This window comes from Ceratina calcarata, unplaced genomic scaffold (assembly GCF_001652005.2).
Source record: "Ceratina calcarata isolate Rehan_Ccalc_2016 unplaced genomic scaffold, ASM165200v1 scaffold39.2, whole genome shotgun sequence".
In the NCBI taxonomy this organism is placed as follows: Eukaryota; Metazoa; Arthropoda; class Insecta; order Hymenoptera; family Apidae; genus Ceratina; species Ceratina calcarata.
In genome coordinates, this window is record NW_017162322.1 from 1,765,969 (window position 1) to 1,790,871 (window position 24,903).

The 24,903-nt window shown below is 38.7% G+C and overlaps 1 protein-coding gene across 6 annotated transcripts in view; it reads left to right on the forward strand.

The window, feature by feature from the left end:
* The window catches only part of LOC108626220 (neurotrimin), a 181,465-nt gene that overhangs the window by 136,253 nt on the left and 20,309 nt on the right, over positions 1-24,903 (forward strand). For 5 of the 6 annotated variants that reach the window (XM_018026788.2, XM_018026787.2, XM_026814452.1 and 2 more), the window contains exons 2-5: positions 4,058-4,150; positions 17,790-17,893; positions 22,963-23,170; positions 24,140-24,295. In XM_018026788.2, coding sequence (XP_017882277.1) covers positions 4,058-4,150; positions 17,790-17,893; positions 22,963-23,170; positions 24,140-24,295 — 561 coding nt within the window. Of the gene's footprint in view, positions 1-4,057; positions 4,151-17,789; positions 17,894-19,393; positions 19,492-22,962; positions 23,171-24,139; positions 24,296-24,903 lie in introns of those variants that run through there. The other variant, XM_018026792.2, reaches the window with a different exon arrangement.

Below are 24,903 nucleotides of genomic sequence, written 5' to 3' on the forward strand. Positions count from 1 at the left end.
TTCTATCTTACAATAATTCATTTTATGATATGATCATGTAATGTATAGTTAAGCTGTTAATATTAATTATTGCTATTTTTGTATATGAACGAATCGCACTGTATCGAGTGTATAACGAGAAAAATGTAATAGCAGTTTAACGAGATCCGTCGATTTTTCAGGTACCATCACTCTTCTGCGCGTCGTCGTTCATTTTTTTTTTTTTTGTAATACTCTTTTTCATCGTTCGGTGCCGTTGATAAATAGATCTAGCCAGGTTCGCCTCTCAATACGAATTCGGGAGTAAAGACAAATCGATTCCGGTCCCTCGTGACTCATGGTTTTACAATAAATATCTGGCCGACGACAGTTGCCCTTACGTTATTATATTCCTTTTTTAATAAAGTCTGAAAACGAACTGCTACCTTCATGGATGAAAAATACTTGTCCACTATTATTCTTCCCGTTTCTTTACCTATTATTCTGATTACACTAAAACCACAGATGCCACGTACACACGAAATGCTTGATTCTAATTTTGTCTGAATTTAAATAGAAAATTCTCTTACTAATTTATTTCTATTTTGAGATTCATTTACCAGGTATGATTTTTCTGAGAAACGTGCAATCAAATTCTGTCGATCAATTTCGTATAGATTAAAATTCTGCTGAGAAAAAACGTGAGATCGTAGAAAGAAAATTTCATCCAAGTCGATGAGCTTTTGATTTATTAAAATATGAGGAGACGTTGCCTCGTCGTTATCTTTGTATCAGCATCGGAACAAGGCGCGAATAAGAATGACATCGTGGAAGGCGTAGGGGCGAGCTGCGGTTACATTTTACTCTAAACACTCGGCAATAAGCCGTAAAGTAAATTTCACGGTGTTGAATAGATTGGACGGGTGCTCGTAAGCAGCAGCCAATCCCTCGCACGATGTACATATCCGAGGCCGATGAAAAGCCAGGAGCTGTTTCCCGATTGCGTATAACATCAGTCACAGCCGAGATTGCTCCATTAATCGTTGCCTAGCCAGCCGTGATATTATCGTTTCATGATGAGACCGCGTCCTAAATAAACCTCGTCACACCGGAACGGCTGATGGCGGTGGGGTAGCTAGCTAGCTAGCTACGTGCTGAGAGAAAAGCTCCCTCTCTGCACTTGGACCGGGCGAAACGAGGTCGCAGCAGTAAAGGAAGAGGAAGAAGCGAAAGTGGCGAAAGAAGGAGTCTTCAAGGAGAAATATAGTTCGTACTCGAATTCGAACAATGAAAGCTTTCTCGAAAGTATTACGGCGCTGGAAGGAACGCTATGAGAACACGAGGAGTCGCGCGGAGGACCCAATAGGATTCAGTTATCCAAGTTCAGGCGTACATAGCTGCGAGATTTGAAAGCGAGCGAGCACAAAGGCGGCCGTCATACAAAAATACGGCCACCGGCCGTGTTTACACCGTGGTGAACGCGAAACGTCATTGTTTCGCTCGCGGTTCTTCGCGTCGCGTCGCGTCGTTTCTCGAATTTCTCGAATTTCAATAGAGCCTTTGACGGGCTCGGAGAGCCCCGGCCGCGCCTCCTCCATCCCGGAATTTCCCGCCGCTACGAGTTCGTTAGGTTATCATCCCCGGGAACGTCGTTGTTGATTATTTACGAGAGTGGGCGGGCCGCCGCCACGCCGCCGTTCCGACGGCAACTTCCGGCAACTTCCGATCTCTATGGGTACAAGTCCGCAAATTGAATTCCGCGGTTCGATATTTTTGATGCGCCCGACCCAGCGTCTGTACGTACCGAGTCGGATGTGTACCCGCAAGAACGAGAGTAAATTTTCCAAGATCTCGTCCTCGTTCAATTAGATATTATTCACGACGCAGACACATTTACACCGTCCAAAATATTTCTGACGCTATTCGTTTTATGTATTCGTTATTCATTTGATAGACGGACAAAATGTAATTTATTTTACTACGCCTATTTGTTTGCTATTCAAGTTTATATAGGTATTTATATGATTTTAACATTAAGCGACAAGAACGCGCGGCTTTTGACTGAGGGAACGTTTTCCCCGAGCAACCCGTCCTTCGAGCAAACAACTGCTTTCAACTTTCATTGAAGAGTTTTCGGTTTTCCGCGGTCCATGTTTGCAAAACCCGTGTACGCGGCTAATCCGTGCCGGGGCTGGGCCAAAAAAACATAGGTAGGTACCACCATGTCATGCGGCTATTGTGTGGAATTTTGCAACGGAACTTTGCGAATCGCATGCGTGCGCGCGTATACAAGACCTCTCGCTGTGGACGGGGGCTTTGACAGGTGAAACGTATTGGCGATGTATTAACTTCCGCAGGAAATGCAAACGCGAAGCGTTACCGTAACAGACGAATTTTTAGAAACTTTGTAAATTATCCATTGTTTCTCCCCTTTAACATTTCACTGCAATGCGTATGAGATAAATTTCATTTTGAGTGAATCTGTCATGAAGTGAAACATCATTACATCTTTCTAGTTGTAGTCAATTAAAAAAGAAAACGTCTCGATTAAAAGACAATTCATTATTTGAATAGGTGTTGAATAAAACCATTTAATAATTTAACACTGTAGTTACGTTGTATTATTTTCTGTAAATTGGAAAAAAAACAATCATTGAATATGCAAGAGCGGTTTTATTCTTTTGACGGTGGGAGAGATTATGAATCGCGGGGACAGAGATGAACGATAACGTAGCGGCGGAGTAAAAGTTTGCTAATTGCCGACACCTGAATGCAAATGATTATGGCGAAAGTTTTTCCATTGGGGACTTATAATCTTGTCCTTATTGATTTAAATATAGCTACGTGAAATAGGAATTGCTCCTTTAGAGCCTCGACTTTCCCGGCCGGCCAATAGGAACTTTATCATTTCGAATTTCGCGGCAGGGGGAGAGAAAACTTCGCTCCTTCAAAGTTTACATTGCGTTCCGCTGGAACCGAGCTGCCCGCGTGTTCGTTTTTAGTTATTCAGAATCCGCGTTGCCAATAAAATTGTCCTATGGTTATGGATCGTTGAAACGTTTGCGTATGAAACAATTTATGATACGCGTGTGTACCAACAATTTTGCAAAATCGCGGATGAAATCTAATCTTGTTAGATATCCAACGATCCTGTTCCTTCGTATTATACGACATCAACGTGGCAGTAACTAATTTAAAATTATAGTTTCACGACGCCCACAGTTCAAATGGCGATCAATCAGCGCAAGACTTATCAGCCTATAATACATTAATGATACCCGAGCATGCGAGGTAATAATAATAATACGAATATTTAAATAACAGGGGCTAAAAATACTGCGAACGGCGCATGAATTTAAGCAAGTTCAATTGCGTGACGCCAGCGTACCGTTGACATCGCAAAAAGTTGGTTGTTGTTACTGTAGCATGCAATGCTCTCATCTAGGTACCAGTTTTTCCTACTTTCACCGGGGAAAGAGCTATAGTCTGTCCAAGTTATGAGAATTGTTGCGCGTAGTTGTCCTCGCGGAATATCGTTAAACTTTCGACCGTAGCGCAGGTCGGTCGTTGTGATTTCCAACTTTAAATTATCATTTTAACGCCTCGAGTACCCTACGAAACAGGCCGTGTTTCAATAATTGCACACTTTGTATGACACAGTAAAATAATTTTATGAACAATCCCTGCGCATTCTACGTACGCGATTAAAACCTGATTGTTTAATTCAGTGCTAATAATCAATAATAATTATATACATTCGAGTTTTAATTATCTGCGGAAATTCGTAATTACTCGTTTGTCTCGAGTACGCTCTAAAAACTCGTCCAATCGAGATATTTGCTAGGACGTGCTCTCGAGATGCCCGTGGCTTCATCAAAATATCGGCCCGCTTCATTAGAGACTCTCTATCGGGATAAGGATTCGTAATTTAAATTGTCCGTGGAATTTCGGCTGGAAATCTTCGACTCGATAGGGAGAACGGCGAGGGAAAAAAGGAGAATGGAGGATGCAACCCTTTATCCTCGAGAGCCCCTAATTTACCGTTATGATTAATCGTGGCCCAATCGTTAATGTTCGCGTTCCATTGTGCTTTTTCCAGGACGGCAATCGAGGAATCTGGACGTATTGGGACAGATATCTGGTCACCATCACGGCACGCAGTATGCATCCCAATCGGACAATTACAAGAACAGTGAGTTTCTTATATATACTCCTCATTATTTAAAAAAAATGAAATTCTTTGGAAGTAATAATTCTGTAATAATTATATGTTAATCTAGTACATTTAATTTTTTGTAAATAATAAATTTTACGTGCATTCAAAGTTTCTATAAAAGTTGTCTCTTCTTTATCGTTCTGTTCCTTTAATTTGTTAGCATGTTTTCGTCAATCATTCTTTGCCCAGAAATAATTAATGTTTCTACACTTAATATATTTCATATCAATCCCCCAATCATAGAAGCTTCTATAATGACCTATTTTCTACTATGGAATTAAGCATTTCGAGGAAGAGTAGAACTTCCCACTAGCGAGTGACTATTCGGCACTGACTATAATCTAGCTTGAAATCAGTAGTAGGAGCGAAATCTCGAGGGATTGGAACGGATGGGATCACGGTCCTGCACTTTTTCCATAATATGTAGTCCGATGCGGGAAATTAGACACTCACGTAATGCTATTATTGTTGTTTCCGTTAAAAGTAAAAATAAACTAGGAAACGCCCATGTTTTCGCATTAGGTTAACGACTGCTATACACAATTCGGTCGCGTGAAATGGACCATTTCGCGTGGCGACTATCTCGTGTACTACGCCCGATTGTAAAATAACTTTGATCGTTCCACTTCGCTTTTTTCACACTTTGTTCTTCCTGCAAAAAATTAATTTAATTAATCTACGGAAATGCCTGTTTAATATGTAAACATATATTTTTAACTGGAAATCGTAGTTTACTAATTTTGTTACAAATCAGATTGAGTTTCATCGGATACAATGAAACGTTCATAACATCTAATTAAATTAATTTAGTACGTTGTACCTTTTTGTATCGAATTACATTATACATGAACGTCGTTAAACCGTTAGCAATAATTGGGACAATATGAAACGTACAAGCAATCGGCAAATATACAATCAGGATGAAAGCACTAACTAAAATGATGAACAATACGTTTTGTTTATTGATTACCATCGATTTCAATACTTGTTGCTCAGACTTTTTGCAAGTCGCTTTTGTTCTAAGTTCGAATCTAAATGCTGTCTGGTACCTTTCGTACGTCGACGTCGAATATTAAATTCAATACAGCTTCGAGTTTCTGTTGAAATGTCAATTTACGCGAGCGACCGATTAAATTGATTACAAAAGTTCATTTCTTCCGACGCAGCAACGGGTGCTCGGAATTACCTCGGTTTGTTTCCGCTTTGAAAGAAAATCTCGCGTTTCCGAGCTATTTCCGAATTAACGTCAATCGTCTACGACGGACTTGTTGCAAACGCGTCCGATTTTTAACGTCGCGTTTTATCGTCAAGATTCAATTTACCAAACGCTATTTTTCCCATGGCTATAAAAAGCGAAGCTTAAAAATAAGAGTACTTTTCTCAAAATTCTCATATCGTAGCTTGTAATGAAATAATTTATATTATAAATACGATTTATTTTTATTTTTAAAATAATTTCGTTTGAAGGTAATATCCTATTAATTATCTGTACCAAATTTAGTCCTCGAATTAAAACATTTTTAGAAGCTCCACTCGCGGATAGGAAATAACCAACGCAAATAACTAGAAGTTGAGTATTTTAAAAGCAAGTACGAAACCGTACAATTATGCAATTAATATATGCTTCCCAAAATTGTTACCTGACACGAATTAACGATATTCCGCAGATCGTCATAAGAGATTTGATCTCGTAATTAGAAAAAGCTTCTCACTATCACAAAAGCTAGATAACCATCATCCATGGTTTGAAAGTCAGATGAAATTCTTCTGTACGCATGTACCATATCAGTCAGTAGTATTGTTGCCTTTTTCCAGACGTCTGCAATTACCTAGATGCTCTTTTATGCTTTGAAATCTGAAGCACAATGATGATACAGTACTACTGTACCCTGCATGTCGGACACATTGATTATCTTCCAGGTCTTTCGTACATTCGTCAATTTATTAGATTGATGATGCTTCACTTATTTACTTTCAATCCATTTTAACATAATATTCATTACAAGAATTGTATATTTTATTTGAAATATGGAGTTCTGCTTCTTTTCATACATCAATAATAGCTTGAGAATGTTATTTCTTTCCATTTTCTCCTGCCAATATCACAGAACTTTTTTCCATATCTGGTGCCAATCTCCAATTTTCAAATACATTTCAAACTGTCTCGAAGCCGTCAGTAATCGTTACCAGTCTGAAGATAGAACTCGTAGCTCGAATGAAGCAGAGCTATGTCAGTCATATACCCGCTTCTTCTTCGCGAACTCGGGCTCATCTTTCTTCGATTCCGTCTTCCTTTCCCCAAGAGAAGGTCTGCGTTTCACGCGAAACCTTCTCGTTCTATTATTCCAACCGTATTTCCCCTGTCGTCCCCGCGCCCTCGTTCCCGGCTAAAGGGAGCGTCTTTCTTTCTACGCTTCCACGTTTCCTCTATTCGCGAACCAGAGGCGACTAATCAACGGCATCGCTGCACCAAAAATCCCGCGATATGACCAATCTCGCTCTCACGTGGAGTCCGTATATTCCGCGTTAAGCCGACGTTTTCCATCCTCTCGCTTTTCTGATAATCGGCTAGCCGGCTTGCGATTTCCACGAATGCTACCACATTCCTTGCCGTTTCGCTAAAAGGTTTAATGATTTTATTACGGAATAGCTTCTGGGATATCGGGCCTGCCACGATCCATCCTGGGATAATTGAAAATATATAGGAATCTCTAAATGGATAGTGGGTAGCAAATAAAAAAATAAAATAAGTAATATCCTATTAATTATCTGTACCAAATTTAGTCCTCGAATTAAAACATTTTTAGAAGCTCCACTCGCGGATAGGAAATAACCAACGCAAATAACTAGAAGTTGAGTATTTTAAAAGCAAGTACGAAACCGTACAATTATGCAATTAATATATGCTTCCCAAAATTGTTACCTGACACGAATTAACGATATTCCGCAGATCGTCATAAGAGATTTGATCTCGTAATTAGAAAAAGCTTCTCACTATCACAAAAGCTAGATAACCATCATCCATGGTTTGAAAGTCAGATGAAATTCTTCTGTACGCATGTACCATATCAGTCAGTAGTATTGTTGCCTTTTTCCAGACGTCTGCAATTACCTAGATGCTCTTTTATGCTTTGAAATCTGAAGCACAATGATGATACAGTACTACTGTACCCTGCATGTCGGACACATTGATTATCTTCCAGGTCTTTCGTACATTCGTCAATTTATTAGATTGATGATGCTTCACTTATTTACTTTCAATCCATTTTAACATAATATTCATTACAAGAATTGTATATTTTATTTGAAATATGGAGTTCTGCTTCTTTTCATACATCAATAATAGCTTGAGAATGTTATTTCTTTCCATTTTCTCCTGCCAATATCACAGAACTTTTTTCCATATCTGGTGCCAATCTCCAATTTTCAAATACATTTCAAACTGTCTCGAAGCCGTCAGTAATCGTTACCAGTCTGAAGATAGAACTCGTAGCTCGAATGAAGCAGAGCTATGTCAGTCATATACCCGCTTCTTCTTCGCGAACTCGGGCTCATCTTTCTTCGATTCCGTCTTCCTTTCCCCAAGAGAAGGTCTGCGTTTCACGCGAAACCTTCTCGTTCTATTATTCCAACCGTATTTCCCCTGTCGTCCCCGCGCCCTCGTTCCCGGCTAAAGGGAGCGTCTTTCTTTCTACGCTTCCACGTTTCCTCTATTCGCGAACCAGAGGCGACTAATCAACGGCATCGCTGCACCAAAAATCCCGCGATATGACCAATCTCGCTCTCACGTGGAGTCCGTATATTCCGCGTTAAGCCGACGTTTTCCATCCTCTCGCTTTTCTGATAATCGGCTAGCCGGCTTGCGATTTCCACGAATGCTACCACATTCCTTGCCGTTTCGCTAAAAGGTTTAATGATTTTATTACGGAATAGCTTCTGGGATATCGGGCCTGCCACGATCCATCCTGGGATAATTGAAAATATATAGGAATCTCTAAATGGATAGTGGGTAGCAAATAAAAAAATAAAATAGAATAGAATATTTAGAGGAACTATTAAAAATTGCAACAGCAATGAAAAATGATATTCATAATGGAATCGCATTTAGTTGGATTTTAACAATTTTGTTCATTTATTCAGAGACTTGAAGAATGAGTGCTCCTCGTATTCACGCTTTTTCAATCAAAATTTTTAATGAATCGTTCAGAGCAGTGCACCAAAAGCGGTTTCAAAGTAATTAACCATAAAGTAATTTCATATATGAAAATGGATTTACCCTCTAGTTTTCATAATGAATCTACTTTGGTATACCAAATATTCATGAAAATAGCAATATTAAAGATTGCATTACATATTTGCCATGCAATGTAAAAAATAATTAAAATAACGTAATGTAATAATGATCGTGATTCGATGTCGCATTTTGCTTTTTGTATTCATTTTATTTTAGTTTTCTACGGACAAAAGAGAAACATCGGCTATCATCATCAAACTGCAGCACGAGCAATAATAAAGGATTCAATACCAGTCTTAACTTGCAAAAAGGAGAGAGAGTCCTATTGTAACACATGTTTTATGCGGCGTATTGATCGAACGCGTAACCCAGATTTCCAACCGGGAAGCGGTAACTTTTCCACCATTGAATCCCCGAAAAAAGGAAAATTTTAATTAATCGACGACGAGACCGAATCGCGCGAGGTCTTTAATTAGTGCAATAGACCTGCCGAACAATGGAATTTCTTCACGGTTCACATCTGCCTTAATCAAGCGAATTATCTTCACTTCCGTATGAATCGCAGCGACTAAAATGTGAATACGAAATAAAATATTAAAAGTGCTTCGATCGTTTATACGATGGTTTCGTTAACGATCCAACTTGGAAGAAGCTAGGAAATCGTTTTTCCGCGTTTATCTTAATAATCAGATTGAAACGGGAAAGGTGAAACTGGTCGTAGTGACGCGCGTGACTCTTGGAAAAAAATTCTAATTAAGCCTTGTCAACATCGTGAACTGATTATACGTGTAGCCGTTAATTAATAGCCGGCCGGGTTGCAGGCCGGATGAATAATGCAATACTTATGACCCGTTAGCGTGTTAATCAGCGAACCGTCTACGCGTAGGTAGCGACCGATATGGAAACGTTACATGCTTCGATAAGCTTGGAAGTTGACATTATTTGATGAGTTATTCCCTGTCCGTGACAAGGCCACGTGCGGTATTCACCTCTCGGATGGAACCACCGTTCGAAATACCGCGGGACGCTGTTATTTTAGACGGCTTGATTAAATGCGAAACTTCATGTTTGAACAGAAAGATTGTTCCCGTGTAAAGGGTTGAAGTTGATGAATCGATTATGAAACCTTTTACGTGCTGATACGAAAGGATTTTATGATCTTTACGATCGGATCAACTTTTTATGGAACGTCGCTCGGTTCAAGTTAATTTGATTGATCGATGATTATAATTAATATCCTGATATCTATAAAGGAATGAAATCAAGTACTTTATGAATGCGATTATTTTCAAATATAAGATCTCTGTCACATGTAAAAATAGAATCGATTTAATTCTAAATATGAATTCTGTATATATTTTATCTTCGTGTTATTTTATAGTTAAAAAGTGTGTGTAGTCTACGCGTAGGTAGCGACCGATATGGAAACGTTACATGCTTCGATAAGCTTGGAAGTTGACATTATTTGATGAGTTATTCCCTGTCCGTGACAAGGCCACGTGCGGTATTCACCTCTCGGATGGAACCACCGTTCGAAATACCGCGGGACGCTGTTATTTTAGACGGCTTGATTAAATGCGAAACTTCATGTTTGAACAGAAAGATTGTTCCCGTGTAAAGGGTTGAAGTTGATGAATCGATTATGAAACCTTTTACGTGCTGATACGAAAGGATTTTATGATCTTTACGATCGGATCAACTTTTTATGGAACGTCGCTCGGTTCAAGTTAATTTGATTGATCGATGATTATAATTAATATCCTGATATCTATAAAGGAATGAAATCAAGTACTTTATGAATGCGATTATTTTCAAATATAAGATCTCTGTCACATGTAAAAATAGAATCGATTTAATTCTAAATATGAATTCTGTATATATTTTATCTTCGTGTTATTTTATAGTTAAAAAGTGTGTGTATTTATATTAAGAGAATTGTAAGAAAATCTTCCTTTTATTCTCATATAGGTCGGCGTATTTTTAGCGGTCTTAGAAAACATTGCGCCCGACCAGAAGTATGCATACTGAAACGCGGCTGCTTTTGTTCCGACAAAAGCGTTTCAAGCACTTTCACGGCACTCGCAACAGCAGCAGGCTGAGCACCAAAACGTTTGACCACATGCCGCTTGGGAAAATAAAAACAACGACTGCACAATAAAACTACGCGACGCCGCGCCCGTTCCGCGGTTACATCCTCCTTTTAATTACATTGATATCATTTACAAACTGTTTAGCTCGTTACCGCGTTAGGAACTTCAAAGTCCATTCATTTTTATGGCAGACAATAACAACTTTGTTTTACCAATGACTGTAAGTTCGGAGTTCTTAATAATAAAAATGAAATACATAGATACATAAAAATAGCTGATTGCATTTTCGGATAAACAAGTCATTTCTCCGTCATATTAAGTTGTATTGTTTCCGTTCTGAGAATCGACGGGAGAAGATAAAATCCGAGTGAAACGTTTCATTGGATGATGTATAACGTGTCTATTATGTGGATCTGCAATCAAAGACGAAGAAAGAACGTGATAAGGGGATAAGGGACAGAATTAGGCGAAGTGACGGCGGAGACTGTGGTTGAATCTTCAAGTAACCAACGCGAACCGCGAGTCGCGTTCCGAAGACGAAGTGGCTGGGCGTCGGCATGAATATGAATGAGCCCTGGCGGGGGTGGGCCGCGTACCGAAACGCGAAATAAAATAATTTCCACCTCCGCCAGCTACTTTGCTATTTCACGTTCTCCCAAAGCACGAGCGGCGCCGGCTCTAAGGAGACACGAATGGGAACGGGAATACTTGGGAGACAGGGCTCGAGGTTAAAATTATGCCTTTTGCTTTCCTCATTGAGTCGTCACCAAAAGGAATTTGATCTGTTCAGAAGATCAACCATTTAATTCAATTAATTTCGACTGATGATTCTAAAGATGCTAGACGTCCAGAACTAATACATGTATCTAATGTACAGTGATAATTCGATGATTAAAATATGTAATTGTTAAATAACGTCAAGCCTGCACCGTCACGTAGGCAGTGTTGAAAAAAATTAGAGAACGGTTCGAACTCTTTGATATTTCATTTGAAAATGCCATTCTTATCACGCGGTCCCCATTATTTATTCATAGACGGCGCAGAGAGGGGCCAAACGGCAGGGAATTCGTGGGAATGACAGTTGGTAGGCAACGTTGAATAGTTAGTAAACGTTAAGTAGAGAGCGGTGTATCGGCGCTCAGAGAGTTGGTAGGTAGGTAGATAGGTACGTATCGGGTTCTACGTTTTCAAGCTCTGTCCCTCAATCTCCTGTGGATATCACATTTAAATGGTACTTATTTACCCGCTGGCTAAAGTGACAAGTCCTGTTACTCCTGCGGTGAAGAACACGCCATTCTCGTTTCCTTTAGCCGCGTTCGAAAGCTTCACTTCCTGCCGCTATTATCTCCCGCTTCATTCCCACCGTGTCGCGTCGATGGGCTTCCGCTTCACCGTGGCTCTGGTTTCACTGACAATTCATTGACGGATCAAGGAAATTAAATTAGACTTACGCGTTTATAATTGTCCATCACTCACTTCTTTCTCAACGTTGAATTTTTCAGTTTATAGGCATTTGGTAAAGAATTGAAATATAATCTGTACATAATTAATCAACTGGTGTAAATTATATTTAGGCATTATCAATCAGACCGGTCAGGTATATTAATACAGCAAGCTTAAAAAGTGTAGATTTCTCAGCATAGTTACGAAAACCCATTACCGCGTCTCCAATAGGAATTTATTTTGCTCGGTAAACGAGGTAAACGATTGACACTTATGAAGCTACATCGGATTTCCTAAGACCCTTTTTAAAATTCAATTTGCTATTCCACTTAAGCCGTTCATAATATTAATCCTCGAAAATGCCACAAAGGCGCGGTGTACGCATACAACACACGATAAGCACACAATAATCGGATGCCAGCGTTGATGCGATTTTCGCGTGGAAAATCGGCTTTAACCAACAATATTAGCCGGCGAAGATGCGACGGTATGCTCTCAAACGTCTCATAAGCGTCCACGATATATTAACAGCTCTTGAAATCGTATTTATAAAAAACAAATCGTCGGCGCCGAAATGATTCGTCGCACTTATCAGCGTTGTGCGTTGGCGTTTTAAGGAGACAGACGGGTGATATACACCGCAAAACGTAGCCTTTAGCAAGACTGGAGAGACTACTCTGGCTTCAGAAATAATGAGGACCGCTCTCCTTCCGTCTTCTTTTCTCTCCCCTATTTTCTTTTTATGTGGTCTCCCTCGGCTCGTTGGGCTTTCATTTATTGGCTGATTTATCGTCGCCGGTGCCGTGCGGCGAATATATTTTATCTCCGTCGAATTTGATCCTGAAATACGACATCGCACCAGAGGAACAGTACTCGAGACTACTTCCACGACGAAAATTTATGCAAGATTCTAAAACGTCTCTGCCCTGTTCGTCAAGAATTATCAGTACTCAACTAGCATAGCATCGTCTTCTGTCCTAATAAATTCAAGGTTCACTCGCGGTTCGTCACGTTTCGTGTTATAACAATTGTAGGTGAAAATCAGTTACTCTTGTTGGACAAGCATGAGCCGAGATCATCCAGAAAGTAGCAAGTTCGATAAGTCCTGCCGCCATAACTTGTTAAAATTGCTGATTTTCTATCCGGAAACGGACAACAATGACGCGTGGCGTAGGAGCGGAGCCAAGTATAATCTCGCGGCACGGATTATTGAGCACGTTCGGCGCAAGTTCGTTTCCGTTTGCCACGGATAAACCAATAAACTCTAACTTCATTTAGAGTAAACTCTTACGAGGTCCACGCCTGTATTCCACTTGGCCGGTGATTTCGCCCGTTCGGAAATCTCGTTTTGCCCGGCGGTGAACGAGCCGATTAAAAGTTTCGTCGCTGTAAGGAACTTTTGTATCCATATTCCCGCGGACCGCAAACGGTTCCGGCGGCAACACTACTATCGATCGGGGCCGCTTTTCGCCGAACCGCTTCACTATTTATACAACATACTTTCCCGGTAACCAGCTGCATTATAAATCTCCGCGACACAATGAAGCCCGATTCGTGACGCGGCGCCGACGGAACGGAGAGAGCCAGGGCAAACTCTTGAATAAAACGGCCACCGACAATGAGCAGTATAAATAATTGATCCTCGGAGCTAACTTTTCGATGGATCCTAACTAGCTACCAGGCTTTTCTTTGATATAATCGATTCGAGATTCCTGTTAGAAACTGTGAGCGTGGAATTGGTCCCAGTGAATCGAGACGAGAGGTGGGCGGGACAACATCGGTCGTAAAGTTTGTCGTTTCCGGTCCGAAAGCGTCCGTCACGGCTCCGCTTGAATATTGACGCGGTCTTCACGTTTTTTTCAAAACGCCTCCGCCCGGCTTTTGAAACCGAGACAAGTTATTCCTCTGGCTGTTCGTTGAAACAATTGGCGGCGTTATCTCGGGCAAAATCTCGCCCCATCGAAATACCCGGCGCGGAATGGTTGATTCGGCTGCTAACCTCTTCCTCTGGTCGCGGTTTCGAGCGGAGACAGTTTCCTGGCGACACCGCACCACGGCCCGATTCGTTTGCACGGTCTGCAGTTCATTGCGGGGCATGAATAAAACCGCTCGCCGAATAGCATCGTCGACGGATTCCCGGATAAAATTTTACAGGCACCTGTAAAAGTTTATGTAACAATCGATTCGCGGCGGGCATTCGCAAAAATTTTACACCGAGACTTTCTCGCAGTTGGAAACATCTACGCAACGCCATACTGCAGTCTCAAGTATTTTCAAATGTATAGAATGCATTTGATCTGCATGGCGAAATTGTTTAACGAAAAGACACGATGTCGCCTGATATCAAGTGAATTTGATCTACGGAACAATAATTTTCCGATAGAATTGAATTAGTGAATAAACAAGAACGTGAGATTGAACGAAATGGCAAAAGTTTCTCGTAACTAGTAGCAATAACATGAATCCGGCTAATGAAAGCGACAGAGCACTTAAACTTGGGTAAAATTTCACCGGGTACCGAGTTGCAATTCACGAAACGTAGTAAGAAAGAAAGTTTCGCACGCGAGCGTAACGTGGTCGGGAAAGAAAAAGCGAAGAAAGGATGGAAAGCTTTGCCAATTAGGAACTCGGTTACCCCACTCGCTCCCATCTTCCTCTTTTTTTCATTTAACTCCACGCCGAATATTCTTTGACTAACGACTACCGCCTAATAGACGTTGATGCTGACAAAAAAGGCGGAACAAACGGGCGAGCACTACCTTTTAAACGGTACACTTTTTCGATACGGTTGCACGGTTTCGAAGAATGCTCGAGATTGATGGCGTGTGCTGAGAAAACAGCCACTGCTATCTGCGAAGCGTGTCCAGAACACGTGTAGACACTGCAACCTTCAATGAAGAGCGGTCTTTAATTTGCTGTAATGACAAAGAGCTGGTGTTCGTGAGCGTCTTTAAAAGCAAACGCTGAAGTAGACAAACTCAATCTGATGTCGAACAAAACGGGAAGACCCGTTGAATGAGGTTTCCTCGAGCTAGTGATTACTCCAGGTTAAAAATAACACGCTACTTTTTATATGTTTGTATTACTCATGCGCAAGCATTGTGCATATAGTATATGTAAAAAATACAGAATCGCTATTAAATTATTTATAATGCAGTATAAAATCTTCATGAAATTGAGAATTGAAGAATGAGAAACTGCGAGTCGGAGGTAGAGAATTGGCAAGGAAACGGAGAATGTGGATTCATTGTAAATCTGTAGAAGTACTCCGACATAGCGCAATCAGAGATCGTAACAATGACGCATTATGCTCCGTATTCCTCATTATTCTCCCTCGAACATGATACAGATAAGAAATCTCTCTTTTACGTAATCCAGAATTTCGATGGAACCTCGTTTCAGGATGGAGAATGTATTCTCATTTTCAAAGTCGATACACCATCCACTGTACATTGAAGTAACGCTTCGAGCATCCTATCACGAGATTATGAAAGTAACCATTTAAGAAATTAACTATTTGATTCTATTAAAAGATCCTTTGTATGAATTCGAACAGATCAAAGATTAATCGAAGTCTGACGATCGACTTGGTAGCAGCTTCTAGGAAACATGGTAACGAATTTTGGCCGGTATCCACTGTCGTCGTCATTACCCGCATTGTGCGTGGATGAAAGGTGCCGTGAACGTTAATTATCCCCGCCTTTCTGGCACGAAACTGGGATTACGGAAGGGTACAATAAAATTTTGGCGATGCCGCGTGCCAAAAATATGTGCCCGACGTATAACCGAGCCTGGGCTATATTTAATTAATCCATCGCGTCGACTATACCATAGGTATTCATCGAGGAATATCCGCGTGGACGCGCGTTTGTCGAAAATTTTCATTCAGCCGCGCTCCCGTTTCAATATAATACAGTAATTTCGCACGCATCTCTCCCCCTTCGCGCCGCGCCCGTCTCGTTCGTTCCTTCTTCGCAAATACGTTGAATATCTGCTTCGCGTCGTTAGCGAGTTTCACCGTGAAATCGAATTTTGTTCAAAGTATTATTAAAAACGAGCATTCAAGACTTTCATTAAATTCAATCGCGTTACGCGAAACCAATAATCTATTAATTTCATTGTCACCGAAATTCCGCTCGGTCAAACTTCATTATACATCTTCTTTTAGCCTTGACTTCAAGTGAACTGCAAAGATTATGGTTATCGGCCTCGTTCTCTTCGTTGATTCTGAATTCAAACAATCGCAGTACGCATATGCACCTCGTATTATACAATATGTAAATTGTTTTGCTAAATCGTAGAGCAACTGCAGAATGGAATGTTTTTCTTAATTAAATCACTGTAGGACTGTTGTATAAAATGTAAACACAGCGTAGCATAAAATTTTCATTTCACGTTTAAACTCCATTGCACCAAATTATACTAACAATAAGTAAAGTGTCTCGTGAAAGTTTATATTTTATATATTATATATATTATGTTTATAAAGAAATAATAAATTTCTCAAAAGGAATTATTCACTTTTCCTGTTAAACGGCTTCAAAGTAATAAAATAATGTTTCTTTTCAGTCTCAATCAGATTAAATCTGCATTTTAATATACATAGAATAAATATATTAATCACAAACTTGTAATAAGCGAACATACTGTTTTTGGTTAAAATTTTTGATTGCTAATCGTGTCGTAAATTTAATCGTGCACTAACGCTTATCAATCGTTGTATTTATCTGTATTACGTACTCGTTGAAATTGATGTCCGTGCCGGACCTATACCGAGCTCCATGGTGTCCCTTGATAGTCATTAATCCACTTAAGTAGGTCATCTACCTGAATAGAGCGCCCGTCAATTATAGCCGTAAATTGTAATTAATAACCAAGCGAATTGCCGTAGTTGCGTTAACAATAACTTAAGATATCTGGCAATTTTATATCTAATTAAATTAAATTAAAAAGGATTTGCTGCGTGTTGTAAACATACAATATTAAATAATTAGGATAATTCTGAATGAAAATGAATTTCCTATTAACAGTCTAACATAGTTCTATGCAGGAGAATTCCTTGGGAGGCTAGAATTGATCCAAGGATATCGATTCTTGCAATAGCGTGTAGGTCATTCAACGTTGAGTAAAATTAGAATTATTCGTGCCCTAGAAAATACTGTAAAATATTACAGACATATTTTTCATACTCCTCGAATTAAATATTGTTCCGTATTTACTTTCTACGTGTATTCGCAGACAGGTGTCATAATTAACACAGTGGACTATTACATTATAAAGTACGACTGATGTAATTATTAACGGTACTCGGCATTTCGCGGTGCCTCCATGAAAAGAACGAAAGATAACTCGTTCTCTCTCTCTCTCTCTCCCTCTCTCTCTCTCTCTGATCCTTTTTGCCTCGTAGATCTGTTTCCTTTTGGACCTAATATTCTCGTTTTGCCTTCTGGCCACTATTTTTCGTTCTCCATGAATTCTTTCCGTCCATAAATAATTCAGGTGCTCGGGACGTCGTAAAGACATTAACGAAGGTAAAAGCTTTTAAGGGCGGACGTTCCAGTTGAATCCTGAACTCATTATGCGGCTCTTACGATAATAACTTGCAATCTGTACCGACCAACAGTCTATTGTCCACTGATACACGGTACTTACGTCTTTTTTAATATCTCATTAGTTTAACTCCACGACAACAAAAGTTCTTCTCATCTTTATATAAACCAAAGGACAGAAAAATGAGAAAAGAATATATCTTTTATATAATTATTCTCTTATATTGTAATTAGATGTTAAACTATTTTTAATCTTAATAAACGGATGCATAATGTCTGTTGTTATATTTATTTTTCAGATTCTGACTCGCCCAGGTTTGCCGAGGAAATTCAAAACGTGACTGTAAGCAAAGGTCGGAATGCGATGTTAGCATGTATAGTGGACAATCTACGAAACTATAAGGTAATATTATAATTAAAATTACCATGTTCCGTTTCCATAAGAGAAAATTACTAGAGAAATAACATGATTCTTGGAAATAAGAATAAATAGGTTTCGTTACGGTTATTTTGGTTATAAAGTTCACCTACGATGATAGTAACTTCCGTTCAGTGACTAATAAAGAGATAAGAATTTCTTATACTGCGATTTGAATTCTAATTTATAAATTCTTGAAGTCTCAATCAGATTAAATCTGCATTTTAATATACATAGAATAAATATATTAATCACAAACTTGTAATAAGCGAACATACTGTTTTTGGTTAAAATTTTTGATTGCTAATCGTGTCGTAAATTTAATCGTGCACTAACGCTTATCAATCGTTGTATTTATCTGTATTACGTACTCGTTGAAATTGATGTCCGTGCCGGACCTATACCGAGCTCCATGGTGTCCCTTGATAGTCATTAATCCACTTAAGTAGGTCATCTACCTGAATAGAGCGCCCGTCAATTATAGCCGTAAATTGTAATTAATAACCAAGCGAATTGCCGTAGTTGCGTTAACAATAACTTAAGATATCTGGCAATTTTATATCTAATTAAATTAAATTAAAAAGGATTTGCTGCGTGTTGTAAACATACAATATTAAATAATTAGGATAATTCTGAATGAAAATGAATTTCCTATTAACAGTCTAACATAGTTCTATGCAGGAGAATTCCTTGGGAGGCTAGAATTGATCCAAGGATATCGATTCTTGCAATAGCGTGTAGGTCATTCAACGTTGAGTAAAATTAGAATTATTCGTGCCCTAGAAAATACTGTAAAATATTACAGACATATTTTTCATACTCCTCGAATTAAATATTGTTCCGTATTTACTTTCTACGTGTATTCGCAGACAGGTGTCATAATTAACACAGTGGACTATTACATTATAAAGTACGACTGATGTAATTATTAACGGTACTCGGCATTTCGCGGTGCCTCCATGAAAAGAACGAAAGATAACTCGTTCTCTCTCTCTCTCTCTCCCTCTCTCTCTCTCTCTGATCCTTTTTGCCTCGTAGATCTGTTTCCTTTTGGACCTAATATTCTCGTTTTGCCTTCTGGCCACTATTTTTCGTTCTCCATGAATTCTTTCCGTCCATAAATAATTCAGGTGCTCGGGACGTCGTAAAGACATTAACGAAGGTAAAAGCTTTTAAGGGCGGACGTTCCAGTTGAATCCTGAACTCATTATGCGGCTCTTACGATAATAACTTGCAATCTGTACCGACCAACAGTCTATTGTCCACTGATACACGGTACTTACGTCTTTTTTAATATCTCATTAGTTTAACTCCACGACAACAAAAGTTCTTCTCATCTTTATATAAACCAAAGGACAGAAAAATGAGAAAAGAATATATCTTTTATATAATTATTCTCTTATATTGTAATTAGATGTTAAACTATTTTTAATCTTAATAAACGGATGCATAATGTCTGTTGTTATATTTATTTTTCAGATTCTGACTCGCCCAGGTTTGCCGAGGAAATTCAAAACGTGACTGTAAGCAAAGGTCGGAATGCGATGTTAGCATGTATAGTGGACAATCTACGAAACTATAAGGTAATATTATAATTAAAATTACCATGTTCCGTTTCCATAAGAGAAAATTACTAGAGAAATAACATGATTCTTGGAAATAAGAATAAATAGGTTTCGTTACGGTTATTTTGGTTATAAAGTTCACCTACGATGATAGTAACTTCCGTTCAGTGACTAATAAAGAGATAAGAATTTCTTATACTGCGATTTGAATTCTAATTTATAAATTCTTGAACAAAAACATAATTTCTTGTGTTTTCTTCGTTCCGTTTCTATTCACATTTTAAACTCTGTACATATAGACAAATGTTAACAAAAAGGAGATTCATTTAATGAAATTTTGCAAAGTACGGCGTACGCGTCTACGCGCTCATCTTGATTACGCTTTACAAAACTCTTCTGCGAAAAGAATTATGTTCCCATGTACCAGCATATTTTAATTTTCGTCAGAATTTTTCTTTTTTCCCACATATGTGTTACGATTATGCCAGTATCCCAGCAATTAAAACTTCTTCCATCTCCTGCGTTAAATATTTTCTTATATGAAAATATCCGCTGTTTTAATTACAGAATGTATCGACATTTTTGTACACAAAAAATTAGGTGAAGGTAGTATAATTCGTTTTGCCACCGTGTAATTGAAGTCGATCTAAAAGTGAGTCGCATTCTACTTTTTCCTTCTATTTACAAACAGTCGCAGATGTGAATAAATCGTATAATAAGCGAGTTTCAGATGAAAGCATAATGAGAGTTTTGTGGTGAAACTTCGTTTCCGAAATTCGCACAAAGTTAAATAATCTCGCATCGCCCACGGACAAATAAGCCCGCGGCAGAAGTGTTTCATTAAAGCAAAGCTTTTTTTACGGTCTTGAGAATTTCGCACGCGGAGGCAAGCGGACTAAACAGAGGAGGAGCGAAGGAAGCTGGTCGATGGTAATTCTAGCCGTGACTCGCAACAACGTCAATTCCAGCCGGCTGGCTCGTTCGTTACGCCAATGGAAATACATCACGGGCCGTGTCACGTTGAATTATTAAAGTAATACGGTAACGACGCCGCGCCGCCGGTCCACATGATTCCCCGTCTAGCCGATCTGGTATACTTTGCACGCGTAAAGAAGCATCGCGTCTCGAGCTACCCTCCGTCTTGCCTCTTCACCCTGTCTATTTCTCTGGGGTTGATATTCCCCAGGTAGAGTTACCAGCAGGAACAAGAAACATGCGCCTCCGGTAAAAATTATCGCCGGCCCGCTTCTTAACGCCCCTGGAATATCGTAATTCCTACCCGGAGACGTCAAACGGATGAAGAATTTGCGTAAACGTATATATCTACCCGTAGTTGGCTGAGTTGCGAGACTTTTTTAACTTTCCAGGTTGATACAAATCGTGAAACGTTTTTATACTCAGATCGACTTCTTCTGCTTTTATATCTTCTGTCTTGAATTTGAGGTTTGAAAATGGTCTCATTAATAATTAACATAGAACTAGACCTTTAGATCGTTTCGTACATCCTTTTCCTATTGTGTGTCTATTTCAATATAAAGATTTATACACAATGTATTGTCGCCTGTCTCTGTCGTGTTGTACTGGATTCAGCTTGAAAATTATCTTATTAATAGTTAACACAGAAGCGCTAGAGCTTTGGATCATTTGGTACAGCTTTTTCTTCTTGTGTGTCTATTTCAATATAGAGATCTATAGACTGTCAATGTATTGTCGTCTATCCCTCGAGTATAGAAAGCTTAGCGATGAAGAAAAGAAAATGGGGTGGATTCTAAGCCTTCTTATACTTACCCCTACATTCGCCGTACTCCGTAAAGGTTTCGAAAATCCACGGGAGATACGGGATACAAGCCAGCCTTTGTATTGGATTAAGCGAGCGATAAGAACAAAACGACGTTACATGGGATGCCCAGGACTCACCGAGAATGGTACTCCGGGTCGAGTTGATCGATAATGTACGCACGAACGATTCTACGTTTCGGGAGTTCGTTGAAATTGAAAAGATCGTCGATAACTTTTAAGAATCAGTTGGAAAAATTCATTTGTGAATTATTCAGTAAAATGTATCGTATTAAGTATTTAACTGTCAGATTTTATGGAATAAACGTTTAAGGCTGTTGCGGGGAAGACGAAGCGAAGACCGTAAAGCAATTAAATCTCGAATTTCCTCCTAGCATAGTGACCTACAAAAATATCGCGTTAAGGAAACTATGACGACGTTATCATCGATCGCATAACAGGGGAAGTTCATTACTCCTTTCCCTGGTATATTACATTTTCCTCACTTTCCTCGAGATTGAATCTTTGTCGAATAAAAAGGTGAGAATTCTTCAATAGCACACAAGATGAAATCGTTTTCATTTTTCGTTACTTATTAAATCAGAATGCGTCTAATAGAGAGTATAAAAATTTTCTTATATAAATAGCACTGTCTATCAATTCTCCTAGAATCCATTTTTCATACACTATTTAACTAACTTACAGGATTTATGATCAAGGAGATATTTTAATGAATCCATTATTTTACATGATCGTTCCTATCGATACTCTGTATTTTATTTATACTTAATTACATGATTAAATCTAAACGCGAACTCTGACAGTACATATCCGAATCCGAAATGAATTTCGATTTAATTCCACTACATCACTATGTAAGACGTTCCTTGTATTAATCTCGCGTAGCAAATCTTCGTGTTGCTGTTCCGCAAGTACCTCCCGATTATACTAATCCCTTCCTCGGCATTTCAATGAACCACGTTTGATCATTAGCACCAAAGCTGCTTACAAAATATATGCGAGACGCAAGGAATAACGAACCTTGCACTTGTTAAGTCACGCAATGCCGCTTTGTCTCAGTTGAGAATAAGAGTTATATTATTCAATACGTTTCAACGGTTACTTATATAAAGCGAAATGATGTGATTATGATTAATTATAAGGCACGGCGTAGATTTCGTGAAAGAAAATTGGTGAAACTGACGTCTAAATAGCTGTAGCAAAATTTTTTAATAAGCTAAGTAATGAAGCTGATTTCCAAGTGACGAAGATAAATCGTTTCCCCTATATAAGGTGTACATGTAGAACTTTCCAGTGGCTTACCTCCATTAACTGCTGCCATTTTCTGGCCAATATTTTTTTTCACCGCAATGTTAAATACATTCACGCTAAAGGAATATTTATTAAAACCCTAATTAATTCTTGTACTCTTTCAATAATCGTAAAAGAAATTATTAATGGATTTAGATAATAAAAAATGTATAATATAAATATTATAGTCTTCGAAATGTTTCAATTTATGTTGGTATAAAATACAAGAAACTGCTCTATTATATTTTCTGATATTATTTTAGTACCAATATAAAAGGCATTAAGAAAACTTTCGATGTAATATCAGAAACATTACCTGCTTTATCCTATCCCATTTTGAAGAAACATCAGGTACTTTATCCTGAGCAAACTTGGAACACTTTTCGGTGGTGTTTGTTTTAGGTGGCATGGGTGCGCGTCGATACACAGACTATCTTGTCCATCCACCATACCGTGATCACGCAAAACCCGCGGATCTCGTTGACGTACAACGACCATCGTACTTGGTACCTCCACATACAAAAGGTCGAGGAAACGGATCGTGGGTGGTACATGTGTCAAGTGAACACGGACCCGATGAGGAGTCGACAGGGCTACGTACAGGTCGTTGGTAAGTTCGATTATTATAAATTAAATATAAAATACCAAAAGAAATATTGATCTCTCTTCGATTAAAAAAGATATCTTTAGTTTTTTCAGAAATAAAATTGATTCACATTACTTAATAATTCGTTGATGAATTATAAATATTTAATATTGTGGAACGATAAATAGAAATGTGAATTATTTACTCTTGATGATTCTTAGAATTTAAGGAGCGTCAGATGAAACTTGTAAAAAATTAAACAAGCTGTCAATGGCTAATCAGACGCGAAACTTGGAACACTGTAAAAGCAATTAGGCGCCTAGTATTAGTCAGCACGATTCAGTTAGCCTTTGAAACAATTAGGTTTCCGGTTAGTTGCGAAACTGGGTTAGAAGTCATCAGGCATCCGATATTCAATCAGCAACCGACGTGCTTAAACTTCCATAAGATTAGCAAGGAATTTGCTTCGAATTACGATTGGAAAATGTTAATAATAGATGATGATTATCCTTAAACAGTAAAGTGTCTATCCGGAATTTTCAAGTTTACTCAAAATAATGCAGGAACACGATACTTGTATTAAAATGTAACACGAGCCGTCAGAAATTCTACGTGCAATCTGAAATATTAAAGAAATTTTTGTATAAACAACGAGTGGTAAAAAAAATAGAATGATTCGAAACTCTTTCACACTTGAAATATTCATCATGCTATTCAACTAGTTTTGAATTACTGCTGTTGGATTGTCAAAAACGAGCGTACGCAGTTGAGAGTGTCAGCTACCGATGTAAAATAAACTTTCAAATTCCGAACATACTCTTTTTGGTCCAAAAAAAAATATTCCACTTTTATGCATTTTTTATCCGTATCGCTCTCTTGTAAAAGCAAAAAGCACATGATTCACTGTCGGCTATGTTTAACGCATTAGTATGAACGATACATGGCTCTTCCCAACGGTGTATTCAAATTCTCTCCTCGTTTTAATTATTGCAGTGCCGCCTAGTATTATTACAAAGGAAACCAGTACAGATATGGTCGTCCGCGAGGGTTCGAACGTAACATTAACGTGTAAAGCCACTGGATATCCAGAACCTTACGTGATGTGGCGTAGAGAGGACGGGAAGAAGATAAACTACAACGGTGAAAGTGGTGAGTTTTAATTTGATCCTCTGTTAATTTTATTAACATAGACACGTTATCATATAAATAGAAAAATTATGAATAAAACGCAATGAATTATGCATCGGTATTAGTAATTGCATAGGATATTCGTAATTAATTATTGGTGGACAACTACAATCGATGCTTAATTATTCATGAATCCAATATGTGTATCAACCTCATATTGTGAAACTCCGCAGCGTAATGTATTCAAGAGTCGAATCGCCGTTTCCGGATAGTTTTCAGTTTGACAATCGATGGTCGAACGGATATACGTGGTCCCGGTTCGCACACGTCGTATCGCTTTTTCAAGTACTACTACGTAAAGTACACACGGCTAAAACGATTCTTCTTTTCCGTGTCAAACTTGCACAGAGCTTATATTCACTTCGCTCGCATTCAACGTTTGACTACTTACTTCGATAAGTTCACAATGTATCATTCATGGAACAAGAAACGGTTAAATAATGAATGAATCAACTCTTTTATGCCATGAAATAGCAATAACTGAACAAATTGATTTATAATAATATCACGTATGAATTAATCTTACAATCAGTGTTCATTGATCTAAGTGGTTATGGGCAGCATTGAAA